General features: G+C 40.8%; 1 protein-coding gene across 1 annotated transcript in view; it reads right to left on the bottom strand.

The window, feature by feature from the left end:
* Positions 1-1,905: 1,905 nt before the first annotated feature.
* The window catches only part of adamts17 (ADAM metallopeptidase with thrombospondin type 1 motif, 17), a gene marked incomplete at its 5' end in the record, with an annotated part of 89,253 nt that continues 71,735 nt past the window's right edge, over positions 1,906-19,423 (bottom strand). The window contains 6 exons of the mRNA XM_079217429.1: positions 1,906-3,481; positions 4,243-4,420; positions 15,405-15,557; positions 17,204-17,408; positions 17,746-17,881; positions 18,755-18,893. Coding sequence (XP_079073555.1) covers positions 3,333-3,481; positions 4,243-4,420; positions 15,405-15,557; positions 17,204-17,408; positions 17,746-17,881; positions 18,755-18,893 — 960 coding nt within the window. The 3' untranslated portion in view covers positions 1,906-3,332. The remainder of the gene's footprint in view (positions 3,482-4,242; positions 4,421-15,404; positions 15,558-17,203; positions 17,409-17,745; positions 17,882-18,754; positions 18,894-19,423) is intronic.

The following is a 19,423-nucleotide window of genomic DNA, read 5'->3' as shown; positions in this document are numbered from 1 at the left end:
TTTAATACTGCACTGTCAAACAGTGGCCTTTCATGAAAAACACCCATCGTGCTACTGAGAGAGGTAAACACTGTGACACCTATCATCTCCATCACTTGTCCACACACACATTTGTACATATTATAATTATTCCCATAGATAATTAGACAAATATGGACTCAATGTGATTTGTTTTGTTTATGTTTAGATTCCAGTGCGGACCATGTCAGTGTATGTTGACGCCCAAAAGAAGCAACAGAACTTAACTGTCTGGTCTGAAGGAGCTCAGGTCTTGTTGGGGAACAGACCTGCAGGAGGACGTTGAGGTTGATGGTTTATCAACACAACCTCAGGCGTACTTGGGAAATATTAATTTTAACCCAATATTTCCCTAACCTTCGTAAAGCTTTTGGAAGGTAAAGACAAAGCATGTCGCCCTGCTGGTCTTTGTGTTGATTCTTGAGAACATGAATAATCTTTGTTGTTGTTTTGGAGGACTTGTTGAAGCTTCCTGTGATGAGCTGAACATAACAGACTGTACTAATATGGTTATAGAACAAACTGCATCAGTACTGTACAGTCGATATGCCTTTTCCAAATGTCCAAATTACTAAAAGATTTGAGGGAGTTTACTATTGCCGAACATCACTAATGCTGAACCAAAGAATTCCATAAAGTACTGCGTTTGATATTTCTCTCCACTTGACGGGAGAAAAAAGCACAGAAACTGTTTCTAGTCTATTTATATTATGGAAATACTGAGTGTGCTAATGGATGATTTGTAGTCAGCATTCGAGCCACGGCAAGTATTTCATTAAAACATGTTTTTAAAACAATTCTGAAGAGTGAGTATCATGAAGCAATATGGGTTATGTTCCTGAGTTATTCATCCTTTATGTTCATTTTAACCCACAACAAATGAAGTAGTGTGAGATCTAGCATGTATGAAGAATTATAGTCTTGTAGTCTTGAATACTGAACTGTGGAATTATTATGCTAGGGAAATTAAATTGTGAAAAACTGTATGTATTAAAATTGTTGTCTGAATAATTATTCTTATGATTATACTGAGAATGAGTCTTCTTGGTGCTTTTCATGAAGCAAGCTGCTGACCACAGGAACCCAGACACCTCAGTGTGTCAGCTCTCAGTCCACAGAGAAACAGAAGTGAAATGTGATTGGATGAGCTCTGTTAACCAGATCATTACACAGCAGCTGAAGGCAAGAGAGGAACACAGAAGCTGTGCAATGAGAAAATAAGCTAATAGGGAAAAAATATTATAATACATGTAGTGCATTTGTGAAAAACAATTAAACTATAAAATAGTTATATTTTATAAAAATTGAAATGTAAACGTTGTGATTCTGTTTAGGCCAGAAAACAGAATCACAGGCCCTGACCTTGTTTTGCATTAAATCATACATGTGGATCCCGTCATGCTTGCTGGTGGCAATGGTGCCACCAGTGAAGTCGCCTCCAGACCAAACCCTCAACAACTGGGACCATTTTGTTCACAAACTGAGAAACAACTCATGAGGAAATCCACAAATGGTTGGTTGTGTCTTGTGGCTTTGGCAGCTGTTGGTATTTGAAAAGTTGTCATGAAAAGTCAAGAAAACATATTTATAACTAAAAAACTGAAACTAATCACTTTCTTAATAAATTAATTAAAAGATGAATTCATATAAAACATTACGTTGTACAGATGCTTCACAGGAAGTTTTATCATGATTATAAAAAACTTAAACATGTTCTCACAACAGTGGATTTGTTGAGGATGTAATTGATGTTATACTGAGTGTTGGTTTTGTGCTGTGAGGAAGAGGAAGAGAGCAGTCCTCACTCGGTTTAAAGGTAAACCAGATACCATCATAGTGGGACATGCAGGTTGGTTTTTCCATAACAATTTCATTTATTACGTGACATAAAGAGGTTGTATTTGACGGTAGTAACAGCACAAGATACAAATGGTTAAATTGCCACAAACTGATTATTTACTCCGTTCCATATCAGCCCCATGAAATACATAGTGGCAGTTCATAAACCAAACATCCTGTATGTGCAACTGGAAATCATACAGTACAGGAATAATTAAGGATATTTGCTTTACATTGGCAAACAAAAGGTTAATTTCATCACTAAAATGCAATGCTATTAAATAATCCTACAACATCACTGAGAATAACAGTCATAAGATTCACTTCAACGCCTTGGAAAAGACAGAGATGCATCTGAGCACCATGAATATGAAAAGGGTCGACAGTCATATCTTTGAACAGCAGCTGTTTGAACATTCAATGTTTAATCATTTATAGATATGTATAACCTGGCACGGATACATCGCTTTATTCTTTAATGACACAAGAAGCACAACACTGTTACACTAAAGCTTTGGTTCTCTGTCATGTGTTCAGGTATCAGCATGTATCTGATTCTGTACACATGCATTGCAATTGTACAATTTGACTTTGAACTCAATAATAAACAATATATCAATGACGAATCAATGATCCATGTTGCATTTAACAAAACTGCTAAACTGCAGGTGTAAAGAAAATGAGTTCACAACATATTTCTCATTCATAATAATAAACGGCATGTGGTTTGACACGTGTACAAACGAGTACAATCATCTTTAATTTGCACAATAACCACTTGCACTACGATTGGTTATTAAAAATGATAAAAATTGTCACTCTTCACAACTTCTAAACGGTTCCATCATTTGAGCCATCACATGCAAAAGCATCCATTGAATTATCAAAATGTTTATAATTTATATCCCATAAATATGACATTGGCACAAATACATGTACACATCCCGTTGTCCTACAGTATTGAGTTGTTCACCTTTTCAGACATAAAATAGAGTTTAATGTCTCATGAAACAGTTTTTGAAATTGCACATACAGTTTAGATTTAAGATGGTTTAAAAACCGAGAGAAAGTGATCTAAGAAAACTAATACTTAAGTATAATAATATGACTTATATTTGAAGGCATTTACTGGTTATTTCTGCAACAATCAGCACAGAGTAAAGATCCAGGGCCGAGGGGAACACTCAGGCTCACTCATGCTGACGCCTCAAGGTCAAAGACGTTCCATCATTATGTAAACGTCTCATTTAAAGCCCGACTGGTTGCTCTATTCTTTTGGTGAACAGCAGACGTCTTCATCAAATCTAGAAGCGTATAGTTCTATTTCAAATGTACATTTGCCTGCATTTTCCTTTTTAAATACAAAAGGTCCTTCAATTAAATACATTATTTCCTTACACATGTTTGTACTATCTATGGATATTAAAACATTCACACAAAGGAACGTTCTGTGCAGGAAGGGTGGGAGCATTTGGTCATTGGCTCAGTATCTTCTTGGCGTAAAAGTCTCTGCAGGTCTCACAGCAGCGCTGGTACCACCTCATGTCCCGGCACAGGTTCCTATCCCGCACCACGCGGCAGTACACGGCCCACTGGTCGCCCGAGCACTTGTAGGTCAGAGCGGCTGGGAGGAGACGGAGGAAAGAGTCAATGTGCTGCATGGACGGTTTAAAATCACCAAAATACACCAAGTAGCAATACTTGCAGTTTGCAAATAGTTCTATTTCAAATGTATATTTGTGACCGAGAGGGTGAGAACAAACAACACCCAACGAAGCACCAGCCATATTGTTCCATTGTTGGTTTTAGCCAGACTTCCATCTTCTCTCTGGAAAAGTAAAGTCGTAGTACGTCATTTTAAAGATAGATGTCAGCGTAGCTACTTGCATAGGCATTACATTCTGCAACGTTATGATTTAACTCAGTTATTATTAACTGTTTATTATTATTTTTTCACTGATAGTGAATACCTTTATATTTGAATACCTTTACATTTCTACGAAATGGTATTTTGATTCATCTTAAATATCCATTTGAGTTTATTCATGCAACATCTTGCAAAACGCTGGTAGCGGCTTCATTCAGACGCTGTTGTGGGACGACGGATAATATTATTTATATTTATATATAATATTATAGACACCATGGAGTTTGATGTTCCCATGTGGAGTTCACAAAACAAGTATAAAGCAGAACTAGTGGTTATTTCCATGGTGGATGAAGGAAACGGTAACTGTTTTACGGAGATAAGCCAGACGCAGTTTTCCCCCTCACCTGCAGGAAGCGGTGAATGACTTGTGTCTTTGGTCAGAGGTCTCAGGTGTGAACTGCGCTCTGCATAAGGCGACGTAACCGTTCATCCTCACTGTGGAACACATGTCTCACCTAGCCTGGGGGAGGTGATGGTGTTCACATTGACGTTGTCTTTGCAGGGTCCGTGGTGACAGGGTCGGTAGGTGGGTGGTCGAAGCGGCGCCGAGCAGTCCGTACCGTGCCGACCAGTCAGCCTGTGCATGCACTGGACCACTCGCGACTGCAGGCCCTTCCCACAGGAAGACGAGCACTGAAACAAGTCAAGGGTCACACTGTGACTGCAGAAAGGGTCCATTGTAGTCAACACAGATAGTTTCCATTTCAAATGTGCTTATACCGGCAATAACGTACGTCATTTTTATATTTCTCAATTATTTTATCAAATATATACAGAGCCCTCCAGAATTATTGGCACCCTTAGTAAATATGACCAAAAAAGGCTGTGAAAAAAATGCTTTGCTGTTTATCCTCTTGGTCTTTCACAATATTGACAAACTACAATCAGACATCTACAAACTACCACCAGACATCTCCAAACTACCACCAGACATCAACAAACTACCACCAGACATCGCCCAAACTACCATCAGATATCGCCCAAACTACCATCAGATATCGCCCAAACTACCATCAGATATCTCCAAACTACCATCAGACATCTCCCAACTACCACCAGACATCTCCCAACTACCATCAGATATCTCTCAAACTACCATCAGATAGCTCTCAAACTACCACCAGATATCTCTCAAACTACCACCAGACATCTACAAACTACCACCAGACATCTACAAACTACCATCAGATATCTCTCAAACTACCATCATACATCTCCCAACTACCACCAGACATCTCCCAACTACCATCAGATATCTCTCAAACTACCATCAGATATCTCTCAAACTACCACCAGATATCTCTCAAACTACCACCAGACATCTACAAACTACCACCAGACATCTACAAACTACCATCAGATATCTCTCAAACTACCATCATACATCTCCAAACTACCATCATACATCTTCCAAACTGCCGTCAGACATCTTCCAAACTGCCATCAGATATCTTCCAAACAACCATCAGACATCTCCCAACTACCATCAGATAGCTCTAAAACTACCATCAGATAGCTCTAAAACTACCATCAGATATCTCTCAAACTACCATCAGATATCTCTCAAACTACCACCAGACATCTCCAAACTACCACCAGACATCTCCAAACTACCACCAGACATATCCAAACTACCACTAGACATCTACAAACTACCATCAGATATCTCTCAAACTACCATCAGACATCTTCCAAACTGCCGTCAGACATCTTCCAAACTGCCATCAGATATCTCTTAAACTACCATCAGATATCTCTCAAACTACCATCAGATATCTCTCAAACTACCACCAGACATCTCCAAACTACCACCAGACATATCCAAACTACCACTAGACATCTACAAACTACCATCAGATATCTCTCAAACTACCATCAGACATCTTCCAAACTGCCGTCAGACATCTTCCAAACTGCCATCAGATATCTCTTAAACTGCCATCAGATATCTTCCAAACAACCATCAGATATCTCTCAAACTACCATCATACATCTCCAAACTACCATCAGACATCTTCCAAACTACCGTCAGACATCTTCCAAACTGCCGTCAGACATCTTCCAAACTGCCATCAGATATCTCTCAAACTACCACCAGACATCTCTCAAACTACCACCAGACATCTCCAAACTACCACCAGACATCTCCAAACTACCACCAGACATCAACAAACTACCACCAGACATCAACAAACTACCACCAGACATCAACAAACTACCACCAGACATCAACAAATTACCACCAGACATCAACAAACTACCACCAGACATCTCTAAACTACCACCAGGCATCTCCAAACTACCATCAAATATCTCCCAAACTACCATCAAATATCTCCCAAACTACCATCAAATATCTCCCAAACAACCATCAAATATCTCCCAAACAACCATCAAATATCTCCCAAACTACCACCAGATATCTCCAAACTACCATCAGATATCTCCAAACTACCATCAGATATCTCTCAAACTACCACCAGACATCTCCAAACGACCATCAGATATCTACAAACTACCATCAAATATCTCCCAAACTACCGCCAGACACATCCAAACTACCACCAGACATCTACAAACTACCACCAGACATCTACAAACTACCACCAGACATCTACAAACTACCATCAGATATCTCTCAAACTACCATCAGACATCTCTCAAACTACCATCAGATATCTCCAAACTACCACCAGGCATCTCTCAAACTACCATCAGATATCTCTCAAACAACCATCAAATATCTCCCAAACAACCATCAAATATCTCCCAAACAACCATCATATATCTCCCAAACAACCATCAAATATCTCCCAAACAACCATCAAATATATCCCAAACTACCACCAGATATCTCCAAACTACCATCAGATATCTCTCAAACTACCATCAGATATCTCTCAAACTACCACCAGACATCTCCAAACTACCACCAGACATCTACAAACTACCATCAGATATCTCTCAAACTACCATCATACATCTCCAAACTACCATCATACATCTTCCAAACTGCCGTCAGACATCTTCCAAACTGCCATCAGATATCTTCCAAACAACCATCAGACATCTCCCAACTACCATCAGATAGCTCTAAAACTACCATCAGATAGCTCTCAAACTACCATCAGATAGCTCTCAAACTACCATCAGATAGCTCTCAAACTACCATCAGATAGCTCTCAAACTACCATCAGACATCTCCAAACTACCACCAGACATCTCCAAACTACCACCAGACATATCCAAACTACCATCAGACATCTACAAACTACCATCAGATATCTGTCAAACTACCATCAGACATCTTCCAAACTGCCGTCAGACATCTTCCAAACTGCCATCAGATATCTCTTAAACTGCCATCAGATATCTTCCAAACAACCATCAGATATCTCTCAAACTACCATCATACATCTCCAAACTACCATCAGACATCTTCCAAACTGCCATCAGATATCTCTTAAACTGCCATCAGACATCTCTTAAACTGCCATCAGACATCTCTCAAACTACCACCAGACATCTCCAAACTACCACCAGACATCTCCAAACTACCACCAGACATCAACAAACTACCACCAGACATCTCCAAACTACCACCAGACATCAACAAACTACCACCAGACATCAACAAACTACCACCAGACATCAACAAATTACCACCAGACATCAACAAACTACCACCAGACATCTCTAAACTACCACCAGGCATCTCCAAACTACCATCAAATATCTCCCAAACTACCATCAAATATCTCCCAAACTACCATCAAATATCTCCCAAACAACCATCAAATATCTCTCAAACTACCACCAGACATCTCCAAACTACCACCAGACATCTACAAACTACCATCAGATATCTCTCAAACTACCATCATACATCTCCAAACTACCATCATACATCTTCCAAACTGCCGTCAGACATCTTCCAAACTGCCATCAGATATCTTCCAAACAACCATCAGACATCTCCCAACTACCATCAGATAGCTCTAAAACTACCATCAGATAGCTCTAAAACTACCATCAGATATCTCTCAAACTACCATCAGATATCTCTCAAACTACCACCAGACATCTCCAAACTACCACCAGACATCTCCAAACTACCACCAGACATATCCAAACTACCACTAGACATCTACAAACTACCATCAGATATCTCTCAAACTACCATCAGACATCTTCCAAACTGCCGTCAGACATCTTCCAAACTGCCATCAGATATCTCTTAAACTGCCATCAGATATCTTCCAAACAACCATCAGATATCTCTCAAACTACCATCATACATCTCCAAACTACCATCAGACATCTTCCAAACTACCGTCAGACATCTTCCAAACTGCCGTCAGACATCTTCCAAACTGCCATCAGATATCTCTCAAACTACCACCAGACATCTCTCAAACTACCACCAGACATCTCCAAACTACCACCAGACATCTCCAAACTACCACCAGACATCTCCAAACTACCACCAGACATCTCCAAACTACCACCAGACATCAACAAACTACCACCAGACATCAACAAATTACCACCAGACATCAACAAACTACCACCAGACATCTCTAAACTACCACCAGGCATCTCCAAACTACCACCAGGCATCTCCAAACTACCATCAAAAATCTCCCAAACTACCATCAAATATCTCCCAAACTACCATCAAATATCTCCCAAACAACCATCAAATATCTCCCAAACTACCACCAGATATCTCCAAACTACCATCAGATATCTCCAAACTACCATCAGAAATCTCTCAAACTACCACCAGACATCTCCAAACGACCATCAGATATCTACAAACTACCATCAAATATCTCCCAAACTACCGCCAGACACATCCAAACTACCACCAGACATCTACAAACTACCACCAGACATCTACAAACTACCACCAGACATCTACAAACTACCATCAGATATCTCTCAAACTACCATCAGACATCTCTCAAACTACCATCAGACATCTCTCAAACTACCATCAGATATCTCCAAACTACCACCAGGCATCTCTCAAACTACCATCAGATATCTCTCAAACAACCATCAAATATCTCCCAAACAACCATCAAATATCTCCCAAACAACCATCATATATCTCCCAAACAACCATCAAATATCTCCCAAACAACCATCAAATATATCCCAAACTACCACCAGATATCTCCAAACTACCATCAGATATCTCTCAAACTACCATCAGATATCTCTCAAACTACCACCAGACATCTCCAAACTACCACCAGACATCTACAAACTACCATCAGATATCTCTCAAACTACCATCATACATCTCCAAACTACCATCATACATCTTCCAAACTGCCGTCAGACATCTTCCAAACTGCCATCAGATATCTTCCAAACAACCATCAGACATCTCCCAACTACCATCAGATAGCTCTAAAACTACCATCAGATAGCTCTCAAACTACCATCAGATAGCTCTCAAACTACCATCAGATAGCTCTCAAACTACCATCAGACATCTCCAAACTACCACCAGACATCTCCAAACTACCACCAGACATATCCAAACTACCATCAGACATCTACAAACTACCATCAGATATCTGTCAAACTACCATCAGACATCTTCCAAACTGCCGTCAGACATCTTCCAAACTGCCATCAGATATCTCTTAAACTGCCATCAGATATCTTCCAAACAACCATCAGATATCTCTCAAACTACCATCATACATCTCCAAACTACCATCAGACATCTTCCAAACTGCCATCAGATATCTCTTAAACTGCCATCAGACATCTCTCAAACTACCACCAGACATCTCCAAACTACCACCAGACATCTCCAAACTACCACCAGACATCAACAAACTACCACCAGACATCAACAAACTACCACCAGACATCAACAAATTACCACCAGACATCAACAAACTACCACCAGACATCTCTAAACTACCACCAGGCATATCCAAACTACCATCAAATATCTCCCAAACTACCATCAAATATCTCCCAAACAACCATCAAATATCTCCCAAACTACCACCAGATATCTCCAAACTACCATCAGATATCTCTCAAACTACCACCAGACATCTCCAAACGACCATCAGATATCTACAAACTACCATCAAATATCTCCCAAACTACCGCCAGACACATCCAAACTACCACCAGACATCTACAAACTACCACCAGACATCTACAAACTACCATCAGATATCTCTCAAACTACCATCAGATATCTCTCAAACTACCATCAGATATCTCTCAAACTACCACCAGACATCTCCAAACTACCACCAGACATCTACAAACTACCATCAGATATCTCTCAAACTACCATCATACATCTCCAAACTACCATCATACATCTTCCAAACTGCCGTCAGACATCTTCCAAACTGCCATCAGATATCTTCCAAACAACCATCAGACATCTCCCAACTACCATCAGATAGCTCTAAAACTACCATCAGATAGCTCTCAAACTACCATCAGATAGCTCTCAAACTACCATCAGATAGCTCTCAAACTACCATCAGACATCTCCAAACTACCACCAGACATCTCCAAACTACCACCAGACAAATCCAAACTACCATCAGACATCTACAAACTACCATCAGATATCTGTCAAACTACCATCAGACATCTTCCAAACTGCCGTCAGACATCTTCCAAACTGCCATCAGATATCTCTTAAACTGCCATCAGATATCTTCCAAACAACCATCAGATATCTCTCAAACTACCATCATACAACTCCAAACTACCATCAGACATCTTCCAAACTGCCATCAGATATCTCTTAAACTGCCATCAGACATCTCTTAAACTGCCATCAGACATCTCTCAAACTACCACCAGACATCTCCAAACTACCACCAGACATCTCCAAACTACCACCAGACATCTCCAAACTACCACCAGACATCAACAAACTACCACCAGACATCAACAAATTACCACCAGACATCAACAAACTACCACCAGACATCTCTAAACTACCACCAGGCATCTCCAAACTACCATCAAATATCTCCCAAACTACCATCAAATATCTCCCAAACAACCATCAAATATCTCCCAAACTACCACCAGATATCTCCAAACTACCATCAGATATCTCTCAAACTACCACCAGACATCTCCAAACGACCATCAGATATCTACAAACTACCATCAAATATCTCCCAAACTACCGCCAGACACATCCAAACTACCACCAGACATCTACAAACTACCACCAGACATCTACAAACTACCATCAGATATCTCTCAAACGACCATCAGATATCTCTCAAACTACCATCAGATATCTCTCAAACTACCATCAGACATCTCTCAAACTACCATCAGATATCTCCAAACTACCACCAGGCATCTCTCAAACTACCATCAGATATCTCTTAAACAACCATCAAATATCTCCCAAACAACCATCAAATATCTCCCAAACAACCATCATATATCTCCCAAACAACCATCAAATATCTCCCAAACAACCATCAAATATATCCCAAACTACCACCAGATATCTCCAAACTACCATCAGATATCTACAAACTACCATCAAATATCTCCCAAACTACCACCAGACATCTCCAAACTATCATCAGATATCTCCAAACTACCATCAGATATTTCTCAAACTACCATCAGACATCTCTCAAACTACCATCAGACATCTCTCAAACTACCACTAGACATCTCCAAACTACCACCAGACATATCCAAACTACCACCAGACATCTACAAACTACCATCAGATATCTCTCAAACTACCATCAGATATCTCTCAAACTACCATCAGACATCTTCCAAACTGCCATCAGATATCTCTTAAACTGCCATCAGATATCTTCCAAACAACCATCAGACATCTCTCAAACTACCATCAGATATCTCCCAAACTACCATCAGATATCTCCAAACTACCATCAGACATCTCCAAACTACCATCAGAGATCTCCAAACTACCATCAGGGATCTCCAAACTACCATCAGAGATCTCACAAACTACCACCAGACATCTCCAAACTACCACCAGACATCTCCAAACTACCACCAGACATCTCCAAACTACCACCAGGCATCTCCAAACTACCACCAGACATCAACAAACTACCACCAGACATATCTAAACTACGATCAGACATCTCTCAAACTACCATCAGATATCTCCAAACTACTACCAGGCATCTCCAAACTACCATCAGATATCTCTCAAACTACCATCAAATATCTCTCAAACTACCATCATACATCTCCAAACTACCATCAGACATCTTCCAAACTGCCATTAGACATCTTCCAAACTGCCATCAGATATCTCTTAAACTGCCATCAGATATCTTCCAAACAACCATCAGACATCTCCCAAACTACCATCAGATATCTCCCAAACTACCACCAGACATCTCCAAACTACCATCAGATATCTCCAAACTACCACCAGATATCTCCAAACTACCACCAGACATCTCCAAACTACCATCAAATATCTCTCAACTACCATCAAATATCTCTCAACTACCACCAGACATCTACAAACTACCATCAGATATCTACAAACTACCATCAGATATCTCTCAAACTACCACCAGACATCTCCAACCTACCATCAGATATCTCTCAAACTACCACCATACATCTACAAACTACCACCAGACATCTACAAATTACCATCAAATATCTCCCAAACTACCATCAAATATCTCCCAAACTACCATCAAATATCTCCCAAACTACCAAAAGACATCTCCAAACTACCATCAGACATCTCCAAACTACCACCAGACATCTTCCAAACTACCACCAGACATCTTCCAAACTACCATCAGATATCTCCCAAACTACCATCATACATCTCCAAACTACCATCATACATCTCCAAACTACCATCAGACATCTTTCAAACTGCCATCAGATATCTCCCAAACTGCCATCAAAGATCTCCCAAACTACCATCAAAGATCTCCAAAACCACCAGACATCTCCAAACTACCATCAGATATCTCCAAACTACTACCAGACATCTTCCAAACTACCATCAGATATCTCTCAAACTACCATCAGATATCTCTCAAACTACCATCATACATCTCCAAACTACCACCAGACATCTCCAAACTACCACCAGACATCTCCAAACTACCACCAGACATCTACAAACTACCATCAAATATCTCCCAAACTACCATCAAATATCTCCCAAACTACCATCAGACATCTTCCAAACTACCACCAGACATCTCCAAACTACCATCAGACATCTCCAAACTACCATCATATCTCTCCCAAACTACCACCAGACATCTCCAAACTACCATCAGACATCTCCAAACTACCATCAGACATCTTCCAAACTACCATCAGACATCTCCCAAACTACCATCAGATGCCACCAAATCACCACAAGTTGTTTGGGAGGGTTGCCAGAAAAATGCCTCTGCTCTCAATCAACAACAAACTAAAGCTCCTCCAGTTTGCAAACGTTACTGGGATTTTCAATGAGACCGGGTTCTATGGTCAGATGAGACCAAACCAGAGTTTTTTGGCAACAAACATCAAAGGTGGGTTTGGTGTAGACAGAAAGAGAGCCACCAAGAGAAGTACCTCATACATTGAAGCATGGTGGCGGGTCTTTGATGTTGTGGGGCTGTTTTTCTTCCAAAGGCCCCTGGACATCTTGTGATGGTGTCATGGTGTCATGGACTCCATCACATACCAGCAGATATTAAATGAAGACCAAACCGCCTCTGCCAGGAAGCTTAAAATGGGCCAAAGTTGGGCCTTCCAGCAGGACAATGATCCCAACACCTCAACATCTACACAGAAACGGTCCACTAACCACAGAATAAAGGTTTTGCCGTAGCCATCACAGTCCCAAGGCTTGAACCCCAGAACACCTGTGGGAGGAGCTGAAGAGGAGAGTCCACAGGCGTCCACCTCGAATATGAAGGATCTGGAGAGACTCTGCATGGAGGAATGGTCTCAGATCCAGAACCATGAGTTCACCACCTCCTCCTCAAGCATAGGAGAAGACTCAGCTGTTATCTTGGCAAAGGGAGGCTGCACAAAATATTAAATAAAGGGGTGCCAATAATTGTGGCACACATGCTTCGTAGAAAAATATGCATTCATTGTAAAAAAAAAAAGATCTTTCAGAAATGTTACTTCAATGAAAAGGTAAGATTTTTGTCAATATTTTGAGTGAAAGACCAAGAGGATAAACAGCAAAGCGTTTTTTTCACAGCCTGTTTTGCTCATATTTTCTAAGGGTGCCAATAATATGCTGCTATAGGCCTAGACTGCTGGGGGACATCTTAGGATACACTGAGCTCCTCCTCTCCTTTTCCTCTTTCGCTCCTCCTCTCCTCTTCACCTCTTCTTTCTCTCCTTCTGGATAAATGGTTGTCTCTTCAATGCACATTACTAACTCTACTTTCTTTTTTCATGGATTCGTGGCTCCCTGGAACCAGGGGGGAGGATCGTGCTGTCTGGAGCCGGTCCTGCCTCCTGTCTCCTGCCTCCTACCTCCTAGCTTCTGCCATGGCCCTGCTGATGCCCCTCCTCTCTATCTCCTTCTGCTTAATGGATTGTGGCTATCTGGATCATGGACCATGCCTACTACTCATTATATGAATCATTTCTGTCATATTCATTGAATGTGTTGTAACTCTGTTACGTTATTCATTCTGGCCACATGACATCTATTGCTTCTGTCCATCCGGGGAGAGGGATCCTCCTCTGTTGCTCTCCCTCAGGTTTCTTCCCCTTCTTTTCCGTGTGAAAGGGTTTTTACTATCTTTATTGGGGGAGTTTTTCCTGATCCGATGTGAGCTCCCGGGACAGGATGTTATGTGTACAGATTGTAAAGCCCTCCGAGGCAAACCTGTATTTGTGATGTTGGGCTATATAAAATTAACTGAATTGAATTGAATAATTCTGGAGGGCACTGTAACCCCTCAAAGCAGGATAGAAACAGTAAAAGGTTAATGTGGTCTACAGTACATGCAGCACTCTGGGACATTTGAGCAGCGTCTCTCTCTCTACTATATATTGTACCACATTCTATAGTCCAGAAACATAGAACTTGGAATAGATTATACATTTAAAATAAGGAGGACCGTACAACTACCACTAAAAACCAAGAAACCATTAACAAGAAGGAAGGGTCATGATGTCACTGAACTCACATTGGTGCCAAGGTAGTCTTCTATGGATTTCATTGTACAACATCTTTGTTATCAATGACAATAACCAAACTGTTAATGATATTTATTAATATTCAGGAGGTTTAACACGAGCCAGCTCTCATTATAGCTTCTCTTATAGTCAGGAGGTGGCGCTAATTGCCAAAATTGATATACCCCTATAAATTTGGCTCTTTATTCTGGTATTTGCAAAATTAGGAAGGTTCCACGATGATGTAAGGACCCTTCCTTCTTTTATATCTTCCTTGTTACAGACTGTAAAGCCCAATGAGGCGAACTTGTATTTGTGATGTTGTAAACTGAATTTAATTGAATATGGGAAATATTCATCTATGTTTTTGAGTTGTCTAACCTTAAATACATCTCAACCAACTATTAACAATGGCATTTGGAGATAGTCCTACCTTGGACCAGTCTCCAGTCCTCCACTCGTAACATTTGGAATGGTCCTCACAGGACTCCTCCTGAGCGGGCTGGGAAAGAGGGTCGCATACAGCCTGAGGGTTTGTACAGGACACCGTCCGCCTGTGAACACCTGAACCACAGTCTGATGAACACTGGAGGAAGTGATGAAACAACAACATGAAGAGAGGGAAACAGCAGCAGAAAAGAACAGGAAGATAACAAGACTGATGTAAATTCTGCCCCATACCTTGATACTGATTGACATTATTTAACAATTACGAGTTTTGACTTAACTGCAATAAACATGGATAATGTTGTCAAACTTATTGTTGGCCGAACATTACTGAGCATACTTATGTATTTATAATGCTTCGCTACTTTAAAGAGCTGAGATGAATAAACAACACTTGCTGCGTTTATTACAGCGAAGGAATATGTCACCTTGTGGAATCTGACAAGAAACAGTTCTGCATTCCCAAACAGTTTTTGAAGCCGTTTGAACATTTCCGTCACCAAATCTGGTGTACGTTGGGTACATTTTGTAGAAGAATTATGGTTGATTCCGAAATATTAGCGAGAGATGTAATATCTTATATCTTGAAAAATAAAGATGCAACCTTGTTTTTACTTTAATAGTCATAAACATAAAGAGCCACACAATATTTGCTCATTACTTTCACATCTTTCACACACTCAAAATGAAAAGGGGTTTCCTAAAATCATCATATTCACTCTTATAAATGATTGAAAATGAACGTGCTCTCACTGAGCATCTTGAAACCAAACACTACATCTTTCAAGTTATTATTGTTGCTCACTGAATTGCATCTTATGGTCTATTATGTTATTATGTATAATGAGTGTGAAAGGTCAAATGGAAAGTGAATGCCTCTAAAGTCTTTGATCTCATCCAATTGGAAAAAGTATTGCAACTAATCTACAGGTTCACTGTGGTATCTATAAAGAGAGACTTGGAATTATAATTTGGAACTTTGGAATAAGCGCGCCTTATTTGCTACCGTGGACAGGCTAACAAACCCTCCGGTGTCGGTAACGGCTACGCTCCAATCCACCTGGCATGCAATCAATTTGCCTCCTTTTTTGCTCATGTTCATAGGTCATTTATCTTCAGTAGACTTGACTACTGTAACGGTGTGTTCACAGGTCATTTATCTTCAGTAGACTGGACTACTGTAACGGTGTGTTCACAGGTCATTTATCTTCAGTAGACTGGACTACTGTAACGGTGTGTTCACAGGTCATTTATCTTCAGTAGACTGGACTACTGTAACGGTGTGTTCACAGGTCATTTATCTTCAGTAGACTGGACTACTGTAACGGTGTGTTCACAGGTCATTTATCTTCAGTAGACTGGACTACCCTCAGGTGGTCTGGGACTGGTCTACCTTATGAACCATCCGGCCCCTCTAGTGGTCTGGGACTGGTCTACCTTATGAACCATCCTGGCCCCTCTAGTGGTCTGGGACTGGTCTACCTTATGAACCATCCTGGCCCCTCTAGTGGTCTGGGACGGGTCTACTTTCTGTTCCAAGAGTCAGAACTAAACATGGAGAAGCAGCGTTCAGCTTTTCTGCTCCACACATCTGGAACAAGGTCCTGAAAGCTGCAGGTCTGCTGAGACTCTCAGCTCCTTTAAGTCCAGATTGAAGACTTTTCTGTTTGCTGTTGCCTTTAATTGATCCAGATTCAATTGCTGCATGTCACTACTGCATTTTATTTCTTAAACTGCACTGCAACTTTTCTACGGTAAACTGTTAATGGGAAACAAGGTGCCTACCTTGGACCACTCTGACGCCTCCCACACTGTGAGGCAGAGGCGGCCCTCACAGCCTTGCAGAACAGGAGGTTTTCCTTCTTGGCAATACAGGTCCCTTGTGTGCACGAGTGAGCCATTCTGCAGATGGTAAACACAGACCACCTCCCTGTGCTGAAGGCCTCCATCACATGAGACGGAGCAGGATCCCCACTCTGTCGTCAACCACCTGGGAAGAGCGCCAAGTGTTTACAGACCGCTCATAACTACAGTCTATTTGCCTTGGGTCAGAATCTTTTACTCCATTCTACACTTCTTATCCTGAAAATAATTATACATGGGACAACTAGAGATGTATACTGATAATGCCACGCGCGTGTAAATATGGATAGTGTCATCTAGGACGCAGATCTGGAGAGATGTTCACTCATGTACTCAGAACTTTACAACGCTCAAACATTTTATTACGATGTGTCAGGGATTCATATCGGCTCATACGAGGCAACACAAGTATGAGGAATGTGTGCTTTAAAAATGATAATAATAAGTAAAAGTGTGTGTCTCACCGGTACTGGCAGGGGTGAGAGTTGCAGAGTCGTACTTGGGGAAGTGGTCGGTTCTCAGGGTGGCAGTAGCTGTCGTTGACAACCTCCATGGTTTTATTGGCTATCCTCTTGCAGGAAACCACTGTCCTCGTCTCACCTGCGCACACATCCAGAGCCCACATCGTGAGGAACTGATCCATCTCAGAGTGGAAATCATTTATTACACATATTTGGGAATAAAAATGACTTTCAATCTGGATCTTAATTACCAGAGACAAAGGGCTTTCTATGCTATACATCTTCAAACAGAGATATACCATTTTTAATCTTCACGAAGCAGAAAGTTGAATGACAATGCTTCTTTTTTACTGAAAAATTATTTGTTCAAAAAGTGGAACAGATGTTATGATTTGTTTAAAATGATTTGGTGATTAATATTAATCACCAAACTATGTTTTAATAATTGAATATTTTACATATTGTATATAATATATATATATATTTTATATATTTATACAACTGATAATTTGTACAGAGTTCATGATTTGTTAAATGTTACAAAAGGTAGTGGTTAGATATGACAGTTAATGATTTCCTAAAATGTTTTTAGAAGTGATGATTTCTACAAAAATATAATTGCTGTGAAGTGCTTCATACAAAACTGTTAAATATATTTACAAAAATATCAGATGTGATATCTCTGACTTTCAAATGTTGAAACAAATGAACAGAAATAAATGTTGCATGTTTAAATATAACAGTGTTTCCTACCATCATTGTTGTGGAAATTATTGTTAATTATTGTGTTATTTATCTGTGCAACTTTGATATTCAGGAGTAGCGCTTCATATTATTTTGCACCCTTGAAGTAGACCCTGATCTGGGCTCTCAGGCTAGGAACCACACTTCAAACAGATGGATTGTCATTGCTGTAACCTGACATGTGTGTGTGTGTGTGTGTGTGTGTGTGTGTGTGTGTGTGTGTGTGTGTGTGTGTGTGTGTGTGTGTGTGTGTGTGTGCGCGCGTAACCTCCTCCACATGTCACAGTACAGTCCTGCCAGCTGCTGTGTGTCCAGATGTAGAGACGCTCGTCACTGTCCTGAGTGCTGTTCAGAGACACGGTGTACTCGTAGTGGATCCCATAACTCTGGTCATGGAAGAGCAGCACCTAGGGACACGACAGAGGGGTGAAGAAGAGGAAGCTGACAACCTTCACTCTGTTCATCTGCCTTTCATCTTTATTTGCAGAACTACATTTCAAAAGGTAAGCAGTAAGCAAACATGGACGTTTACAATAGATTATTCCAAGTAAACAGCATATCAACACAACTAGCATGTTTCCCAGGGCCCAGGTTGGTCTGTGCCGAGCTGCACTGATTGGTTCCCACTACGACCTCCCAGCAGGGCCACCACGCTGCTGTGGTCCTCTCAGGGTTTTCATTGCTTCTACCACTCTTTGTGATTTGTGTTCCTATTTCAGCTGAGGCTTTTCTCGTGGGACAGAAGGCTACGGTGTTTTACTGGAGCAGAGGCAAGGTGGGGAAGGACAAACAGGCCGGGTCGGCAACAGGAAACCAGTCAGAGGGTAGACGCTGGAAAGTCTGGAATAATGTGGAGAACGATCCGGCAGTGAGAGTGTGTGAAGCTGGGGCTTAAATACCAAAGGGAGTAGGAGCAGCAGAGTGGACAGGTGAGGTG

This window comes from Taurulus bubalis, assembly GCF_910589615.1.
Source record: "Taurulus bubalis genome assembly, chromosome: 4".
NCBI classification, from domain to species: Eukaryota; Metazoa; Chordata; class Actinopteri; order Perciformes; family Cottidae; genus Taurulus; species Taurulus bubalis.
Note: the sequence above shows the minus strand (reverse complement) of the source record. Positions and strands in the feature narration are given on the sequence as shown.